The sequence below is a fragment of the Salmo trutta genome, chromosome 3 (assembly GCF_901001165.1).
Source record: "Salmo trutta chromosome 3, fSalTru1.1, whole genome shotgun sequence".
Lineage (NCBI taxonomy): Eukaryota > Metazoa > Chordata > Actinopteri > Salmoniformes > Salmonidae > Salmo > Salmo trutta.
Genome location: NC_042959.1, coordinates 65,621,384 through 65,642,062, shown reverse-complemented (window position 1 = coordinate 65,642,062; position 20,679 = coordinate 65,621,384). Strand labels below are relative to the sequence as shown.

The following is a 20,679-nucleotide window of genomic DNA, read 5'->3' as shown; positions in this document are numbered from 1 at the left end:
GCCATTTGCCACACAGGCCTGCCATCATTCACTTTGAACTGGACTGTGTGTTTACAGGCAGTTGCAACAGCGCAACTTTAGATCATTAGAACGCATTTGCCAAAAGCCACAATATAGACCTGAATGGATTTCTGCAAATACCACAGGAGTCCTCATACATTTGGGAACTTTACAGTCCTATTTATCAAACAACCACTCGGTGATGCACATCAACAACAACAAGATCATTAACTAATGCTCGCCAGAGCAAGATGTGCTAAAATCTAACGTTACATAAACCCAAACTTTCAGCTAGTTGGCCGTAAAATTGCACTGATAAACGATGGGGAATTGTAGCCTACTCTTCCTTCGGCAGCTTGTCCCAACCAAGCACCCAAGCTAACTGGCTAGCTTGCTACTTCCAGACACAAATGAGAGAACACCTCACTCTGACCATTTTACTCACCCTAGCAGAGTTGGTTAGGTTGTTTACATGTTATCTAGAGTGTTCTTGACTAACTATTACTTTTCCCCCCCTGCGTTTACTGACACCGGTCATATTCAGCAGGTGTTGTGCGTTCGTAATTTCATCAGTTATTCTGCGCTCTGGCACACTCAGACAAGAGTGCTCTGAAATCAGAGTAAAGGGGAAAGTCAGTTGTACAACTGAATGCATTCAACTGAAATGTGTCTTCTGCATTTACCACAACCCCTCTGAAGCAGAGAGGTGCGGGGGGCTGCCTTAATCGACATCCACGTCTTCCGCGCCCGGGGGACAGTGGGTTAACTGTCTTGCTCAGGGGCAGAACAACAGATTTTTACCTTGTCAGCTCGGGGATTCGATCCAGCAAGCTTTCAGTTACTGGCCCAACACTCTAACCACTAGGCTAGCTAGATATCCAGAGTGAATTTGCGAACGCAAGAGATATGCTAGGTAACTGGATGACAGTTATTCAAGTTCTTGCTAGCTAACCAAATGACACCTGCTGTGAAAAGCCACCAGAAAAGAAGTCACTCTCCCACTCCTCCAATGGCATGACTTCCTCCTAGCAGCTAGCTAGCTAGCTAGCTAACTAACGCTAGGCTCTGTGTTTTTAGCTTGCTAAATAAATAGATACGCGAGTCTATTAGCCATGTTATGACTGACTTGTGATCATAGCCCTTGCTAGTTTGATTGTATTGACATTCCAGCCTTAGTTACATTTGTGCGTTTTTGTCCAGATTATTGAGTCATTGAAACTGAAACACTGCATCCTGAATGGAGGCAGCAAACAATGTACCAGGCCAGCTGTGATTTTCAACCTGATAGCAATATTTTTTGGACTAGCAAGGAATGTATTAGTGAATTATAATCATGCATTGAACTGCATCCATCTATTCTGGCAACAATGCCTTAGTGTACCTCATGGAATGTTGAGTCAAATAGAACCTATTTTTATTTTTTATAAAAGTTTTTTTTTGTAGCATAAACTTGGAATTAGATATTTTTAACTGATGCGATTGTCTGTTTGTTTCATATCTGCAAAGTAGTTAAAACACTTGTCATTTGCACTTTAACCCCACTGCTAACCTTGCCTAACCCTAACCTTAAATTAAGACCAAAAAGCAAATTTTTGTTTTCATACATTTTTACCATATTGCCAATTTTGACTTTGTGGCTGTGCTATCTAGTGGAAACTGCTTCACAGCTCCACTTCAAAGAGTTTGATTTCTAGAGCGCCCCCTATGCCGATGGACGAAGTCGGTACTGCATATCGTTTTTTTTACTATTTTTGGTGAGAGGGACCTTATTTAAACTTCTGTCAAGCGATTTGTTGTCCTCAATCTGAGTGTCTCTTGTCGATTTGCTTGCTCTGCAATCAATCTTGCATACTTCCTAAAATAGACCAATGGAGATGGGACATGGACGGGATTATGTAAAGTAATTATTGCGGTATGATTCAGGTTGGGGAACTTGGGCTTTGTATCCAATAAATTAACGCCAGATACGTCACGGTTGGATTGAATAACATAACAGCCAATACGAAGTCATGTCCCAATTTTATATGTATTTTTTTAGGAGCTCTATTTCATTGCAGCGATCAGTGACTGACCGAGTGAGATTTGCATATGACTGACGTTCCAGTGTATATTTGAACCAATCAGCGGTCACGGCGGTGGGATGACAGGTGGCTGCCTTGACCAATGGCGGAGCTTAGATGTAGAGAAAGGCCAGGGCACGGTTGGGCGAGGTTGACACATTGAAAGAGCGAGAGGGGGCAGCCTAGTTTACAACAAGAGGGGAGGGAAAAAGAAAGAAAGGGCCAGACGAAGCCAGAGAGGAGAAATTGTGGGGAAGAGAGTTGAGTTAAAGTGAGGAGATGTTATGATACGATAACTTTTCTACTACAAATACCTACCGAGCTGACGGACAGGAGTGGGCGCGCGCGAAGTGACCTGCTGCAGGCGGAGATCGCACCGGACCTCGAGCTGCTATTTCTATATAAAGCCCACGATTCCACGGATCTGTGTCAGAGCATCTCCGGCTGGCCTCTCGCTTCAGTTTCCTGCCTTTGAGCTCAATCCTGTCGTTTTCTTTGGTCCAAGGGGAGCAGCAACCAACACAGAACAGTGCTGTGGTCTCGCCCCACTTTCTGTCATTGGGGTCCGAGTTATCATCATCGCTGCTGCTCATGACAGCGTTGGAGTGAAATACTTCTGCCAACTGTATTTTCAGTCGATTACCTTTTTGAGACGTTGATAGATACGAGGCAGGAGTGTGTGCGGGAGCCGACTGAGGCCAAGGTGGTGCTTTAAAAAATATATTAACGTTAGTGGGGGTAGCGCATTGGTGGCTAGCTTGCAACAACAAAAAAATGGGTCTTTGGATTTAACCAGCAACTGGAGAGCCAGTAGGACATGGGAGATAGGTGAATGCACCAGTTTTACGCACACCTGCATATGATCCGCCTTGTGTGGTAGAAAGTTAATTGATGGTGAATACGATTTCACATTGCTTTACATTTGAATATGAGTTGGTGCCAAAGCAATAGAATATCAATGTTGGATGCTGACATTAACCATACGGCTAAACAGGCAGGTAGCTAACGGTTTTGGGAGTAAACAATGCAGGCGTATTCAGACAGGTTTTAGTAAATGTAGCTACCATCTTATAGATCTAGTACGCAGCAGTCATTGTTCCTCGAATAATTTAAGTGGTTTCATGGTGTGAAGAAAAACAATAGTAACAGACCTTTGTTGTTGTGTAAAGGAAGGGTAGTGACATGAGGACAACAACTGCGTTTCTTTGACTGCTTTCTGTTTCTGTTCTGCGGGTGCAGGGCCAGGGGCGTTCCGGAGGGTACGGTGTTATTTGGACCGGTGCACATGAGGCTCGGGTTGCCTTCTCGAGTTGAACCTGTCGGCTGTATTTTGAAGTAGCACAGGTTATTTTGACTGACAATTGCAGTGCTACTTGCGTCAATGTAGACTGCAATAAACCCGTCTGTGGTGGCCAGCTAACATAAGATAAACAATTGGGGTTGTCACTTGTCCTCCAAACTTCAGCAAGATCCAGAGTAAACGCATGATGTTGCTGAGCATAGCCTGCACTGGAGTTTGACGGCAAATAGCTGCTGCTAGCCTGTGTTAATTCAGCTAACTAGTAGTTGTGTATAACGTTACACACGGTCCGATGCATACGCAATTGATTGATAGATTCAGACAGATACAAATCCCTTCAATAAACAAATCTGGCAGGATGATGAATTTGATAGCTTTGTCATTTTGAGCATTTGCATAACAACTAGCTAGCCAGATAGCTAATGCACGTAGTTAGCTAGCCAGCTTGCTATCCACTGCTAGCAGTTCATGTTAGTGTCGTCCAAGCTAACTGTCAGACATTCTTGGTCGACACATGCAATACATCGAATACTCCGGAGATCGTTTCTGCCTTAAACAATTTACTAGCCTTTCGTACTATTTGTACACTGCTAGACTGAAGCGAGTACGTGTAGAGACAAGTTAAACATGGCCGCGAGGATAGCATATGTCTCGGACTGATGTGCCAATTTCCTCCGTGGATGAGGGTGAGGCCTAGTTAACCCATTCATGACCGCAGCACTCCAGTAATGTAAACAAACAGACGAGGGTGCATCAGGGGTTATTAGACCAAGAGGAACACAGACTTCTCCGATGATATATAACATATTGTCTCATCTGTATCCTGTTGCAACTTGTGACTATTTGGCAATCCATTTTACATTGTGTTATTCCCCGTATTTCATGTTCTGCACTGGGGAAATGTAATTGTTATCGTCAATGCGCGTGAATAAATAGGCTGCTCGCAGAGAATGCGGCATTCTGAAAAGATGAAAGCCTGAGCTGGTCTCATGTTGTTGACCGTTACGCCTGGGACGTTATTTTAATAAGAAATTAACATTTACAGATATATCTGTACGCCACCGGATAAATCATAATAGCAGTGCGTCTATTGTAGTGAACGTTGTGCGTGATGACCGCAATCTGAAGATAAGCGCCAGATGAAGGCACCATCGAGCACTGTTGCTTTCTTGTTTCATCGATGGAGTTGCCATCCACTATACTATCTTGGATCACTGATGGATGTTTGAACACATGGATTTTTATCTGACATTGTAAAGGGACTCTCGTTTTTGGAAAAACACCATAAAGGACCCTTTTCAACCATGTATTCATCAGAAAGCCCTCAATACCTCCGGCAAGGACTGAGCATGTTTGGTCAGTCATGGTCATTTACTACCTCTGTGTTTTTCATATTTGTCTTCAGCACCATTTTGAATATTGTAGCATTATGAATTTACAGTGCGATCTAAATGGTATATACAAGTCTTTCTCATGGCTGATTGATACTCACATAGATTAGCTACCTGCTGGTAAGTTTCCAGAGGTGTCCCATATGGGGAGCAGCAACAGCCATGAGTATATACCTGAGGCTAATTAGTTAAGCCAGTGAGCCACTGGTTCTGGGAAGATGGGCCTTTGATAGTCACCTCTTGACCATACTAGAAAAGTGTTCATATTGTCATAAATAAACTATTAGCAAGTGTAAGGGCTAACAACAAAATGTTCCCCAAATCTGGAAATAGAATCTTGTTTATATAAAAGTTGAGATTGTTTATAGGAAGTTGAGATTTTATAAAAATACGTTTGAGCTAGCTTACTATGAGAAGTGCATTGTCTGGACATATTGTGAGTCCATAAACCGTTGTGAAAGGAGTAGGCCTAACCATTTCTTTATATCTTTTTTGCAGTCTGGACCAACGTGGAACCCCGGTCAGTTCCTGTGTTTCCCTGGCATTCATTAGTCCCTTTCCTGGCACCAACCCAATCAGATGCATCTACTCAGTCTGGTGAGGGCCAACAACCAATCAATCACCCCCAAGCTGCCAGTCTGAAAACGGGTAGGTTGTTGGTGAAATTCTACCCAAATCCCAGCAAGATTACAATTTCTACCATGATTTCAAACACATGAAACATAATGGATTACGTAACACAAACATTGGTATTACCAGATAACTATCAGAGATTTGAATCATTGTGAAAATACCCCCTTTTCCTGTCTTTCTCAGAGTCTCAGGGGGGTGCAGTGCTGCTACAGGAGGCCAACGAGGACACCCCCACCCTGGAGAGAGGACCCAGAACAAGGCCAACTCCCTCCACAGATGACCTGGCCCCAGAGAGGGAGAGAGAGGCCGAAAGAGAGAGGCCAGACAGTGAGACTGAGAGTGATGTGGATGACCCGTAAGTGTGTGTGTGTGTGTGTGTGTGTGTGTGTGTGTGTGTGTGTGTGTGTGTGTGTGTGTGCGACTGCATGTGGACACTAGGGCTGACCCCAATTAGTCGATTGTTTGGTCGTTAGGCTGTTGGTTGACTAAGATTTATTTTAGTTGAGCTGTAGCAAATATATACAGTAACAGTCAAAAGTTTGGACACACCTACTCATTCCGGTGTTTTTCTTTATTTTGACTATTTTTTTTTGTTGACTATTTTCTACATTGTAAGACGAGTGTGCAAAGCTGTCATCAAGGGGAAGTACAGGTTAGTACAGTGGTGAACCTATAGGTCTTCGGTGTGTGACAGGTTAGTACAGTGGTGAACCTATAGGTGTGACAGGTTAGTACAGTGGTGAACCTATAGGTGTGACAGGTTAGTACAGTGGTGAACCTATAGGTGTGACAGGTTAGTACAGTGGTGAACCTATAGGTCTTCGGTGTGTGACAGGTTAGTACAGTGGTGAACCTATAGGTTTGACAGGTTAGTACAGTGGTGAACCTATAGGTGTGACAGGTTAGTACAGTGGTGAACCTATAGGTCTTCGGTGTGTGACAGGTTAGTACAGTGGTGAACCTATAGGTCTTCAGTGTGTGACAGGTTAGTACAGTGGTGAACCTATAGGTTTGACAGGTTAATACAGTGGTGAACCTATAGGTTTGACAGGTTAATACAGTGGTGAACCTATAGGTGTGACAGGTTAGTACAGTGGTGAACCTATAGGTCTTCGGTGTGTGACAGGTTAGTACAGTGGTGAACCTATAGGTGTGACAGGTTAGTACAGTGGTGAACCTATAGGTCTTCGGTGTGTGACAGGTTAGTACAGTGGTGAACCTATAGGTGTGACAGGTTAGTACAGTGGTGAACCTATAGGCCTTCAGTGTGTGACAGGTTAGTACAGTGGTGAACCTATAGGCCTTCAGTGTGTGACAGGTTAGTACAGTGGTGAACCTATAGGTCTTCAGTGTGTGACAGGTTAGTACAGTGGTGAACCTATAGGTCTTCGGTGTGTGACAGGTTAGTACAGTGGTGAACCTATAGGTGTGACAGGTTAGTACAGTGGTGAACCTATAGGTCTTCGGTGTGTGACAGGTTAGTACAGTGGTGAACCTATAGGTGTGACAGGTTAGTACAGTGGTGAACCTATAGGCCTTCAGTGTGTGACAGGTTAGTACAGTGGTGAACCTATAGGTCTTCGGTGTGTGACAGGTTAATACAGTGGTGAACCTATAGGTGTGACAGGTTAGTACAGTGGTGAACCTATAGGTCTTCGGTGTGTGACAGGTTAGTACAGTGGTGAACCTATAGGTGTGACAGGTTAGTACAGTGGTGAACCTATAGGTCTTCAGTGTGTGACAGGTTAGTACAGTGGTGAACCTATAGGTCTTCGGTGTGTGACAGGTTAATACAGTGGTGAACCTATAGGTGTGACAGGTTAGTACAGTGGTGAACCTATAGGTCTTCGGTGTGTGACAGGTTAGTACAGTGGTGAACCTATAGGTGTGACAGGTTAGTACAGTGGTGAACCTATAGGTCTTCGGTGTGTGACAGGTTAGTACAGTGGTGAACCTATAGGTGTGACAGGTTAGTACAGTGGTGAACCTATAGGTGTGACAGGTTAATACAGTGGTGAACCTATAGGTGTGACAGGTTAGTACAGTGGTGAACCTATAGGTCTTCGGTGTGTGACAGGTTAGTACAGTGGTGAACCTATAGGTGTGACAGGTTAGTACAGTGGTGAACCTATAGGTGTGACAGGTTAATACAGTGGTGAACCTATAGGTGTGACAGGTTAGTACAGTGGTGAACCTATAGGTGTGACAGGTTAGTACAGTGGTGAACCTATAGGTGTGACAGGTTAGTACAGTGGTGAACCTATAGGTGTGACAGGTTAGTACAGTGGTGAACCTATAGGCCTTCGGTGTGTGACAGGTTAGTACAGTGGTGAACCTATAGGTCTTCAGTGTGTGACAGGTTAGTACAGTGGTGAACCTATAGGTGTGACAGGTTAATACAGTGGTGAACCTATAGGTGTGACAGGTTAGTACAGTGGTGAACCTATAGACCTTCGGTGTGTGACAGGTTAGTACAGTGGTGAACCTATAGGCCTTCGGTGTGTGACAGGTTAGTACAGTGGTGAACCTGTAGGTGTGACAGGTTAGTACAGTGGTGAACCTATAGGTGTGACAGGTTAGTACAGTGGTGAACCTGTAGGTGTGACAGGTTAGTACAGTGGTGAACCTATAGGTGTGACAGGTTAGTACAGTGGTGAACCTATAGGTGTGACAGGTTAGTACAGTGGTGAACCTATAGACCATCAGTGTGTGTGACAGGTTAGTACAGTGGTGAACCTATAGGTCTTCGGTGTGTGACAGGTTCGTGATTCTGAAAGGAGATGAACCGTAATACCAGCACACTCATGTAGGAGACTGCACTTTTTGTAAAACACAAAGGGCCAGTGGTGTAGGGTATACGCAGGTACAGTTTAAACCCAAAGGGCCAGTGGTGTAGGGTATACGCAGGTACAGTTTAAACACAAAGGGCCAGTGGTGTAGGGTATACGCAGGTACAGTTTAAACACAAAGGGCCAGTGGTGTAGGGTATACGCAGGTACAGTATAAACACAAAGGGCCAGTGGTGTAGGGTATACGCAGGTACAGTATAAACACAAAGGGCCAGTGGTGTAGGGTATACGCAGGTACAGTATAAACACAAAGGGCCAGTGGTGTAGGGTATACGCAGGTACAGTATAAACACAAAGGGCCAGTGGTGTAGGGTATACGCAGGTACAGTATAAACACAAAGGGCCAGTGGTGTAGGGTATACGCAGGTACAGTATAAACACAAAGGGCCAGTGGTGTAGGGTATACGCAGGTACAGTATAAGACGTATGTTCACTTTTTTTCCAGTGGGCTTTGCGTATACTCACTTCTTAATCCCTACTGATGCGTATCAAAGTAGTGTAGTGGAGGTGTACGACAATTATGAAGTACAATAGAGAAATCATTCACCCACCCAAACAGATTGATGTGGACTTACATGCTGACCAGACCGGGTGCGTGCGTCCGCGTTGCCATCGCACGCAGGTTGATTTGGCCATCCACACCAGATGTGATCAGGACACGCAGGTTGATTTAGCCATCCACACCAGATGTGATCAGGACATGCAGGTTGATTTAGCCATCCACACCAGATGTGATCAGGACATGCAGGTTGATTTAGCCATCCACACCAGATGTGATCAGGACATGCAGGTTGATTTAGCCATCCACACCTATAGGTTCATCCACACTAAAGTGGAACTGACAACGTTTTAACTGCTTTGCACATATGAAACAAACAGACAATCATAATATCAGTAAAAAAATATCAAATTCCCAGTTTATACTACAAAACCAACTTTCTAAGATTTTTTTTTTTAAATAGGTTATTTGACTCAACGTTCCATGACATACACTAAGGCATTGTTGGCAGAATAGATGGATGCAGTTCAATGCATTATTAATATAATTCAGCATTACAATGGTACATTGTTTGCTGCCTCCATTCGGGATGCACTGTTTCAGTTTCAATGACATAGTCCGTTTTTGTCCAGAATATTAATGTAGCTGATGCTGGGAATGTCAATGGTCAGTGTTCTCTCATTTGTTTCTGGAAGTAGCTAGCTAGCAGGCTAGCCAACTTTAGCCAGTTAGCTTGGGTTCTTGGTTAGGACAAGCATGCATTGGCAGGCAAGCTGCAGAAGGTCGGGGAGGCTACAATTCCCCATTTATCAGTGCAATTTTGATAGCCAACTAGCTGAAAGTTTGTGTCTATCTAATGTTCCTTTGTTAGATTTTAGCTCATCTTGCGCTGGCTAGCATTAGTTGTTCATCTTGTTGATGTGCATAACTAAGGGAGAGAGCCTACCTTCTCACGGTTGTTTGGATAGGACAGTAAAGTTTCCAAATGTAAGAGGAATCCCGTGGTGTTTATATATTTGCAGAAATCCATTCAGGTGTATTTTGTGGTTTTTGGTGAATGAATTCTATTCTAATGAGCCAAAGTTGCACTGTTGCACTGGCTGTAAACACACAGTAAGTGAATGATGGCAGGCCCGTGAATGATGGCAGGCCCGTGTGGTAAATGGGATGTTTGGCAGGAGCTGGAGGAGCATGGTCGGGTCAGGTTAATTGTTTTATCTTGATCTGTCATATTTAATCAAACAGTGTGCTTAAAGGGAAAGGGGGATACCTAGTCAGTTGTACAACTGAATGCATTCAACTGAAATGTGTCTTCTGCATTTCACCCAACCCTTCTGAATCAACATCCACGTCAAGCATCAAACAAGCTCAATGCATATAGTTGATTTTATATACACATTTTAAAATTTAGACCAGTTAATTGGTCGAAAGAACAGATTACTTTCGGTCGGCCAAGATTTGTTTTGGGGCAGTGAGAGTAGAGTGGGTGGCTCCACGCGTCCACTGTGACGTTTTACTATACTCCTACATGTAGAGCAGCATGGGATTTGAACAACGAGGTGAGGAACGAAAGCATTCCATCTCTGTGCTTTATTACTAGCCATATGAATGGTTATATGAATATAAGCTAAATGAATATACATAGCGGCAGGTAGCCTAGCGGTTAGAGCGTTGGGCCAGGAACCAAAAGGTTGCTGGTTTGAATACCCGAGCCAACAAGGTGAACGACTTGTCGATGTGTCTTGCGTACAACTATGGCTGACCCTGTAAAACAACACAATTTCACTGTACCTATCCTGTGTGTTTGACAATAAAACATAAAAAATAACTGAAAAGAATGGCAGTGGCCAGGCTGCTGCTGTCCATTGACTGTTATGAGGCGTCTGCTGAATCCACTGAACTGTCTCTGGGGAGTGGAGCCACTTTCCCTGCTCTGGGTGTGTGAAAGAGAGTGACAGTTTAATCCAAATATCTCTCCTAAGACCTACACTCGCCAAGAGTTGTTCAAAATTATTATAAATAATGAAATGTTCCATGTTTGCTACAGAGGTATGATGGTGAGTGAGATGTATATGGTTTCGGTTAGAGATGTTTTCATGGTTCTGTCTCCACCTGTCTGTCTCAGGTTCTTCCCCAGTGTTCTTCCTGAGCCGCCCTTGTCTGTGACTCCTGTGAAGAGACGCACTCAGTCCCTCAGCGCCCTGCCCAAAGATGGGGACAAGATCAGCCCTAACAAGGTAACCTCTCACCTGTCTCTGGCTCACTCATTTTCTCAATTCATCTCTTACCTTGTCATACATTCCATTCCTCATATAATCACAGTGTTAAAAGAGGAGAATCCCTGGCAAGGTGCTCTGCTTTCTCTCACCCTGATCTAATCATTCTTTCCTCCCTCTCAGAGGGAGAAGGACCACATCAGACGGCCCATGAACGCATTCATGATCTTCAGTAAGCGTCATCGAGCGCTGGTGCACCAGAGGCACCCCAACCAGGACAACCGCACGGTTAGCAAGATCCTGGGCGAGTGGTGGTACGCCCTGGGGCCCAAAGAGAAGCAGAAGTATCATGACCTCGCCTTCCAGGTGTTGCACACACACACACACACACACACACCAATTTAGTGCAATGGTTTAGTCTGACCTGACTAAGCAGACAAAAAATTATTGTATTTTGTTTAATCATTCTCTCTTTCTCTCTTTCTCAGGTGAAGGAGGCCCACTTTAAGGCCCACCCAGACTGGAAGTGGTGCAACAAAGACAGGAAGAAGTCTAGTTCTGATGGCCGAGGGCTCCCGGGGCCGGGAGGCAAAGACATTAGAGAAAGGAGCATGTCTGAGACCACCGGTGAGTCACACACTGCTGCTCAATACACCCAAATAAGAGATAACAGAAAGGAAGAGATGTTCATTTGATTGCCAAGGTTTCCTCTGAGCTCTGTCATCACTAAAACATTATGATTGAATATCTATCTAGCGCTCTCTTTCCTCTCGCTATGCACCACTGTCTCACTCTCCCCCTTACTTTCTCTCTCTCAGAGCCCCATGGTGTGGAGCTGAAAGGGGTGGGGTCTGGCCTGCTGGGTGTGTCTGAGCGGAATCCAGGGGAGGGGCATGTAGGTCAGCTACCCCGCCCCCGAGCCTTCTCCCAGAGTGCCATGCACAGCCTGGAGAGGAGTGAGAAGGGCAACACACAGGCCCTGGCCGAACTGTCACAGGTAAGGCCATGCTACATAATGTTGTTTTCACCACAGCCACTTTACTCCAATGATAAACAGAGGTTTCTTAGTTTGGTGTGTCAATTTTGACTGGTCCCTCTTATCCATCACTTTGTTGTTTTTATATCTGGCTCCCTCTTCCTCCTCCTCCTCCTCTCTGATGTGTGGGGATGGTGGTGGCCAGTTTTCGGGGCGCGCCCAGACCCTGTCCCGGTCTCAGAGGGGGGTCAGTGAGGACATGACCAGTGATGAAGAACGCATGGTCATCTGTGAAGAGGAGGGAGACGACGATGTCATAGGTGAGAAACTAAAGTGCTGTGACATCATCTCAACAACAGTTATAAGCTTATTTTGGAGTAAGCCTCTGTAAACACGTACAACTCAGGTTATTACACTGCTGGGAAACACAATACTACTGGGAGCTCTTTTCCCATAATGACATCGTCTTAATTGGACAGTTTGAGAAATTCAATTCAAAATACCTTTATTAAGGGAAATCTGGTCGCAGGAAATTCCACACAAACGATTCCCAGACATGCATATTACATGTACAATATACTGGCAGAGGAAGTTAGAAATGGGTGTTTATGCACATAAACCATGAGTAACCTCACTCCCCTTTCCCCCTACAGAGGACCAGTACCCTGCCAGCTCCATAGACCTGAAGTGTAAGGAGAGAGTGACGGACAGCGACAGTGACAACGCCTCTGGGAACGAGAGCGATCGCAAGGTAAGTCTCTTCCTTTATCAAGGCTAGATTGAGTTAGTTGTCTGACTGATCATTTTCTTGATATAGTACCATTATTTAGAGAAGCGTAAAATGTTTTAGTCCTTCTGCTTTTCACCCTGCTACAGACATTTAGTTGTTTCTCTTTCTGTCTCTGCAGCGTGTCTTTGCTCCAGTGATCTGCTCTTCCTTCTCCCAGCCCACCCCCCACGGACGCTCCGTCTCCCTCTCCTCCTACCCTTCCAAACGCTACGACGAGGAGAGAGGGGGGCTCTCAGACCGCAGGAGGAAGAGAGGAATAGAGGGAGGTGGTGATGGAGGAGGAGTGGCATCCCTCTCTCTTTCCCTGTCCTCCTCAGGCCACTCTGTCATCTCCAGCCCCGGAGGCCCAGTTCCTTCTGCCCTTACCCCCCTTGGCCTGTCTCCTGTCCTGGGCTTGGGGGCTGTCAGAGTGGCCTCTACAGTGGTGACCAACGTGGTTCGTCCGGTCGTGAGCACGCCAGTCCCCATCGCTAGTAAACCCCGAGACGGAGCAGCTTCATCCATTCCTCACCCACCAGACAGGAGGTCCCTCCCATTGCAGCAGGCGCAGCTTCTGATTGGCTCCGGAGCAGGAAGCGGAGGGCCTGGCTACTACTCCTCATCGTCACCCAATCCCATAGGTGCAGGGGCGGGTCCAGGGGGGCTAGTGACCAGCTTGGTGTTCCAGGGACACAGCCAGCCCACCGTCCAGCTCATCAGTCCCTCCCCCCATCCGTCCTCCCACCACCAGCTGCCCCCCACCGCCCCCGTCTCTGCCCCCACACACAACCACACCAACGGCCCCCTGCCCCTCTCCCTGCTCCAGCCCCAGTTCCTCTCCTCGTCATCTCTGGCATCCCCCGGGGGCAAAGCCATCACACAGGTCCAATACATCCTGCCCACCCTATCAGCCAGTTCTAATCCCAAGAGCCCCTCCCCTCAGCTGCACAACCTGCCCAACAGTATCTTCAACCTGCCCACAGCTCCGCCCACCCACATGTCCATAGCCAATGGGAAGCAGGTGGGGCCGGGCTCGCTGATGGGATACGCCTCCAGCCCAGCCGTGGGAGTGGTCAGCCCGGGAGCCAGAGGTGAGGGGGGGGTCATACACCAAATCTCTAATAAATGGAGAACTGTGACACTGTTTTCAAAAAAGGCTTAACCTTATCCATATTTTCTTCTCTCTTTCACCCGTTAGTGCAATCCCAGTCCCCAGTCCTACAGGGCAAGATGCTGCTTCCCATGGCAACAGTGAGGACGGCACCCGCCCCTGCCCAACAGTTCCCCCTCGTGGCTCCACCTCTTCCTGTCCAGAATGGAGCTCAAGCAGGAAGCAAGGTAAGCAGTGTTACCATGGTGATGACAGCCAGACATTTAGATTTCAGCAGGTTTATTCTGTATCCCAGGGCTGTCAGAGCTCCAACATGATCATTCTTAATTGTCTTTGTAATCATAGAATAATCTTAAGTAATTACACAGATATCCATCTTCTCACTCTTTCTCCATCTCTCTTTCTCTCTGATAGATCTTCCAGATCGCTCCCATGCCTGTCGTCCAATCCCAGCTCCAGCAAGGCGGGACAGGGCATCCTGGGAGCCCTTTTCCCGTTACCATGGGAACGGCCACAGTGTTGCACCCGGGTTCTGCCCCATCTCAGACTGTGCTGCTGCCGCCCCCACCAACCAGGTAGGAGGACATAGACCAACTCAATCTAACAGTGCACTGTTAGTGCTGTTGACCTACCATAATACATAACACAATGGTTTTGGAAGAGGTGCAGCTCTTGTGTTGTGTGTTAGTCATTCTGCTCTGTTGCTGCTGCTGGCCCAGGCTGCCTCTTCCTCTGCGCTGCCTGCTGCCTGCCTGCCGCCCCCTCACTGCCTCTCAGCTCCACCACACAGACACACTCATCTACTGTTTCCTCAACTGTTCAGTCACCCACTGACCCCCACTGCACCATTTCTCTCCTCTCTCCTCCTTTCATCCTTGTTCATGTTCTATTTTCCTTTTTTTGTCTCTCTCCTCCTTCACTGCCTGTTTCATCTATCATCTTCTCTCTCCCACTCATACACACTTTCTCTTTCCCTCTTCACCTTAACTTCTCTCTTTTCTCTCTCTCTCTCTCTCTCTCTCTCTCCACCACTCCCAGGATCACCTATGTCCAGTCCACGCCAGGAGTCCCCACTGCTCTGCCTCTGGTCTCCACAACAACAGGCTCCTCCTCCCCTCAGCAGGCCCAGCCCACCCCTGGATCTGCATATGTTCCGTTGCCCCTAGCAACGCTGGGCTTTACAGCCATAGACCCCCCTGGACAGAACCTAGTCCAACCCCTCATCACAGGTCAGTAGAGCTCTGCTGCCCGACGGGCCCGACATTATACATCAGGTTAGGGCCGGGTAGGGCCTGTTTTTCATCATTAACTAGGGTATGGGCAGGGCTCCTGTATAACTAAATTGATCACTAACATTTTGAAGCTCAGCCATTTTCTCGTGCTCTGCTGCGAAGTACAGTCATATCTAAGATCATAACATGGTGTCAGAAATGCTTCAACCTCGTCCAAGATAAAACAGGAGAGATTATTTAACAGAAAATAAGAATGTTCCTTGAGTTTTGTGGTAGTATAGAGTCTCTCATGTCTTGTCATTGAGCAGAGCAGCCCAAGCAAAGCCGTTACTATGGATACTCATAGACCCAGAGCCTCCATGAGCAGAGTGCATGCAGAGTGACCAGCGCTTACGGAGCGAGTGACAGACAGAGAGGAGCAGCTAATGGATTTACTAACGGAGGACATTATTTCAGGTTTAGGGCTGGGCTGGGCAGGGCCGGGCTTTACATTTGCCAGAAGCAATCAGGCCTGGGTAGGGTAGGGCATAAAATGCATGCCTGTGCAGGGCTCTACAGGTCAGTGCATCCACTTGAAGGACATCTAGAATAAGATGGCCCCATACTGGATGGCTGCCGTTTTGCAAGCTCCAACCTGACTTTATCATGTTCTTCTTATTTTTCTGTCTTGTGTGCTTCAGTTGTACCTTGTTATTTTTAGTATTATATTGTTATTTATTATTGCAGTGTTGGGGTTAGAGCTTGCAAGAAATGCATTTCACTGTACTTGTGCATGAGTTTCGAGTTTGAATGTCAATGTTGCACTTTTAAGTTCCCTGTGAACTGCAACAGTAGCAACAAGAAAACTCCCCTCAGTTTTGAACAGGAGCCTTTAGCTTAGAGGAAACAGGTTATCATAATCTGGCCGTCGCTGGCCGTACTCGCTGGCCGTACTCGCTGGCCGTACTCGCTGGCCGTACTCGCTGGCCGTACACTCTGGCCGTACACTCTGGCCGTACTCTCTGGCCATTGAAGGGTGTTAACTCTCTCTCTCCAGGTCAGCCTCCCCTTCTGGCCCCAGTCCAGTCCCCTACCTGCCCCTCCCTCCCCTCTGGCCCAGCCTCTGCTTCAGGGGGACAGATAATCACCGCCATCTACCCCCCTACCAGCGTCACCATGGCAACCGGGGTGGTCTCCATGGCAACCGGGCCACCCAGCATGGTGTACACAGTCTCCAGCTCCTCCAGTCTGTCCACCCACATCCTGCCCAAACACACATTCGCCCCCGCCACCCCCACCACACACACTCACACACACACCCAGCTCCAGTCGGACAGACAAACAGACAGGCACGCGGGGGAGAGACCCACGGACAGAACGTCTCACTCTCAGTCAGAGAAAGCGGCAGACAGACAAGCGGAGACGCAGCCTGAGCTACAGGCGTACGGACAGACGGACAGGCCAACACTCACACAGGCGGACAGACAGACGGAGAGGCAAGCCCAAACCTTCAATAAGAGCAGCAGCTTAGTGGCACCCCCAAGTGGCTCCTCATTGTCACTGCGGCCCTGCAGCCCCCCCCTGCCCTCTCACACTTCCAGTAAGTCTCTAAGGCGCCGTCCTTGTTTTTTCGAACAAAGATCTAATGCTTAACAAATGCAAGTATATGAGAACTTCTAATATACATATTTCAGCAGGCAGCGCACCAGGCACCCCCAAACTCCCCCAGCTCCCGGTGAGGACCCCTCAGAAAATCAAAGCCACAGTTGCCAACATCCCGGTGGGCAGCTACGAGGGAGGAGGCCGAGGAAAGGAGAGGGAGAAGAACCGAGAGAGGGAAAGGGAGAAAGAAAGAGAGAACACTGGGGCCAACAGTGGTTTTTCCTTTGAGCTGGAGCGTCCTGGGGAGTCGACGTCCCCCTCCCAACACACACACACTGCTGAGGAGCCCCCCTCCTCTGACAGACCCCCTGTGGGACACGGCCCTGGGGACAACACTGACACACACAGCACAGAGGCCAGCAACAAGGAGGTGAGAGAGAGAGAGATTGACCGGATGGATTGTTTTGGTTTTTCTTCTCAATAATCAGATAATGCAAATGAGATCACATTCGTACAAAATAACATACATTTCTGATTTTACACCTTGTGTCCCAAAACTAAACCCTCCCAGCATACTGTATTATTAAACTTGTTCTCCTCTCTGCCCCATACAGTCTGGGTGGAAGGACTCCGTCCCCTCCTCACCCCTGCCCCCTCCCTTGGGTACAGACCCTGCCCTGCCACCTCCCCAGAGCGACAAAGATGCCCCTCCTCCAAAAAAGGTGAAGGCCCGCCCCCCGCCACTCAAAAGGACCTTCGACTCTGTGGACAAGTGAGTTACCCTGAGTATAGACACACCATTTATCAATTTATAAAACATGTCTGTTAGTGAGTATCCCTGAGTATAGACACGCCATGTATCAATTTATGAAACATGTCTGTTAGTGAGTATCCCTGAGTATAGACACGCCATCTATCAATTTATAAAACATGTCTGTTAGTGAGTATCCCTGAGTATAGACACGCCATCTATCAATTTATAAAACATGTCTGTTAGTGAGTATCCCTGAGTATAGACACGCCATCTATCAATTTATGAAACATGTCTGTTAGTGAGTATCCCTGAGTATAGACACGCCATCTATCAATTTATAAAACATGTCTGTTAGTGAGTATCCCTGAGTATAGACACGCCATCTATCAATTTATAAAATATGTCTGTTAGTGAGTATCCCTGAGTATAGACACGCCATCTATCAATTTATGAAACATGTCTGTTAGTGAGTATCCCTGAGTATAGACACGCCATCTATCAATTTATAAAATATGTCTGTTAGTGAGTTACCCTGATTTATTCTGACACTTCAAAGGGTTCAGGTACCTTACTCATGTGTTTCTCTCCTTTCTCTCCCTCCATCCCCCTCTTTCTCCCAGGGTGTTGTCGGAGGTGTATTTTGAGGAGCGTTTTGCTCAGCTACCAGAGTTCAGGCCAGAGGAGGTGCTGCCCTCCCCCACCCTGCAGAGCCTGGCCACCTCCCCCCGCGCCATACTGGGCAGCTACCGCCGCAAGAGGAAGAACTCCACAGGTAGAGGGGACTGAAGGAAAGAGGGAGACAGACAACTGAGATTGACATTTTCTGTTGCATAACATTTTGCTACGTGTGCGCCACTGAAGTAGAGGCATTGCTAATCGTCTAAATATTTTTCTCATCCCCTCTTCTGTCCAGACCTGGACTCGTCCACAGAGGACCCCGTGTCTCCTAAGAGGAAGAGCAGACGGCGCTCCAGCTGCAGCTCGGAGCCCAGCACACCCAAGAGCGCCGCCAAGTGTGAGGGAGACGTCTTCACCTTCGACCGACCAGGTAGGAACACAGACGTGCTCACACCCTCATTGTAAGGTTTATTCATGTACAGTGCCTTAGGGAAATATTCAGACCCCTTGACTTTTTTCACCTTTTGTTACGTTACAGCTTTATTCTAAAATGTATGAAATATGTTGTTTTTTTCAGCAATCTACACACAATACCTCAGAATGACAAAGCGAAAACAGGTTTTCAGATCTTTTTATTTACATAAGTATTCAGACCCTTTGCTTTGATACTCGAAATATAGCTCAGGTGCATCCTGTTTCCATTGATCATCCTTGAGATGTTTCAACAACTACTTTGGAGACCACCTGTGGTAAATTAAATTGATTGGACATAACTTGGAAAGGCACACACCTGTCAATATAAGTCCCACAGTTGACAGTGCATGTCAGAGCAAAAACCAAAAACCGAGATCAGAGACAGGATTGTGTTGAGGCATAGATCTAGCAAAAGAATTCTGCAGCATTGAAGGTCCCCAAGAACACAGTGGCCTCCATCATTCTTAAATGGAAGAAGTTTGGAACCACCAAGACTCTTTCTAGAGCTGGCTGCCCGGCCAAACTGAGCAATCAGGGGAGAAGGGCCTTGGTCAGGGAGGTGACCAAGAACCCGATGGTCACTCTGACAGAGCTCCAGAGTTCCTCTATGGAGATGGCAGTTGTCCTTCTGGAAGGTTCTCCTTCTGGAAGGTTCTATCTCTGCAGCACTCCACCAATCAGGCCTTTTATGGTAGAGTGGCCAGATGGAAGCCACTCCTCAGTAAAAGGCACATGACAGCCCGCTTGGAGTTTGCCAAAAGCAGCTAAATACTCTCAGACAATGACAAACAAGATTCTCTGGTCTGAAGAAACCAAGATTGAACTATTTGGCCTGAATGCCATGCGTCACGTCTGGAGGAAACCTGGCACCATCCCTACAGTGAAGCGCAGTGGTGGCAACGTCATGCTGTGGGGATGTTTTCAGCGGCAGGGACTGGGAGACTAGTCAGGATCGAGGCAAAGAACAGAGAGATCCCTGATGAAAACCTACTCCAGAGGGCTCAGGACCTCAGCCTGGGGCGAAGGTTCACCTTCCAACAAGACAACACTAAGCGCACAGCCAAGACAATGCAGGAGTGGCTTCGGGACAAGCCTCTGAATGTCCTTGAGTGGCCCAACCAGAGCCCGGACTTGAACCTGATCGAACATCTCTGGAGAGACCTGAAAATAGCTGTGCAGCAACGCTCCCCATCCAACCTGACAGAGCTTGAGAGGAATAGGAAAAACTCCCCAAATACAGGTGTGCAAAGCTTGTAGTGTCATACCCAAGAAGACTCGAGGCTGTAATCACTGCCAAAGGTGTTTCAACAAAGTGCTGAGTAAAGTGTCTGAATACTTATGTAAATGTGATATTTAAATTTGCAAACATTTCTAAAAACCTGTTTTTGCTTTGGCATTATGGGGTATTGTGTAGATTGATGATTTTAGAATAAGGGTGTAATGTAACTAAACTGGAAAAAGTCAAAGGGTCTGAAAGCTTTCCAAATGAACTGCTAAAACTGCTCTTCCAAATCCTAAAATACATGTTCCATGTTTACACAAATGTTTTGTATAAAATACTAACCTGTGTGTGTGTGTGTGTGTGTGTGTGTGTGTGTGTGTGTGTGTCTGTCTGTCTGTCTGTCTGTCTGTCTGTCTGTCAGCCCCCCCGTCTGTGTGTCCCCCTCCAGGGTCTGGGACAGGGACAGGTGCTGACGGAGAGGACATCCTGGGGGAGCTGGAGTTTGACAAGGTGCCCTACTCCTCTCTGAGACGCACCCTGGACCAGAGACGAGCCCTCGTCATGCAGCTCTTCCAGGAGCATGGCTTCTTCCCGTCAGGTCAGTACAGACGCACATACACACACTTGCATATAGATTTTTATATACAGTACCAGTCGAAAGTTTGGACATACCTACTCATTCAAGGGTTTTTCTTTGTTTTTACTATTTTCTACATTGTAGAATAATAGTGACGACATCTCAACTATGAAATAACATTTATGGAAACATGTAGTAACCAAAAAAGGGTTAAACAAATTAAAATAGATTCTTCAAAGTAGCCACCCTTTGCCTTGATGATAGCTTTGCACACTCTTGGCATTCTCTCAACCAGCTTCACCTGGAATGCTTTTCCAACAGTCTTGAAGGAGTTCCCACATATGCTGAGCACTTGTTGGCTGCTTTTCTTTCACTCTATGGTCCAACTCATCCCGAACCATCTCAATTGGGTTGAGG

The 20,679-nt window shown here is 46.8% G+C and overlaps 1 protein-coding gene across 1 annotated transcript in view; it reads left to right on the top strand.

Moving 5' to 3' along the window:
* The window catches only part of LOC115165817 (protein capicua homolog), a 41,881-nt gene that overhangs the window by 19,546 nt on the left and 1,656 nt on the right, over nt 1–20,679 (top strand). Inside the window, exons 2-19 of the mRNA XM_029719224.1 lie at nt 5,250–5,399; nt 5,568–5,739; nt 10,858–10,969; nt 11,132–11,314; nt 11,437–11,575; nt 11,767–11,945; nt 12,106–12,244; nt 12,578–12,675; nt 12,833–13,784; nt 13,892–14,031; nt 14,219–14,379; nt 14,843–15,033; nt 16,073–16,615; nt 16,710–17,047; nt 17,232–17,389; nt 17,992–18,143; nt 18,285–18,419; nt 20,107–20,283. Of these exons, the coding sequence (XP_029575084.1) occupies nt 5,250–5,399; nt 5,568–5,739; nt 10,858–10,969; nt 11,132–11,314; nt 11,437–11,575; nt 11,767–11,945; nt 12,106–12,244; nt 12,578–12,675; nt 12,833–13,784; nt 13,892–14,031; nt 14,219–14,379; nt 14,843–15,033; nt 16,073–16,615; nt 16,710–17,047; nt 17,232–17,389; nt 17,992–18,143; nt 18,285–18,419; nt 20,107–20,283 (4,119 nt within the window). The remainder of the gene's footprint in view (nt 1–5,249; nt 5,400–5,567; nt 5,740–10,857; nt 10,970–11,131; nt 11,315–11,436; nt 11,576–11,766; nt 11,946–12,105; nt 12,245–12,577; nt 12,676–12,832; nt 13,785–13,891; nt 14,032–14,218; nt 14,380–14,842; nt 15,034–16,072; nt 16,616–16,709; nt 17,048–17,231; nt 17,390–17,991; nt 18,144–18,284; nt 18,420–20,106; nt 20,284–20,679) is intronic.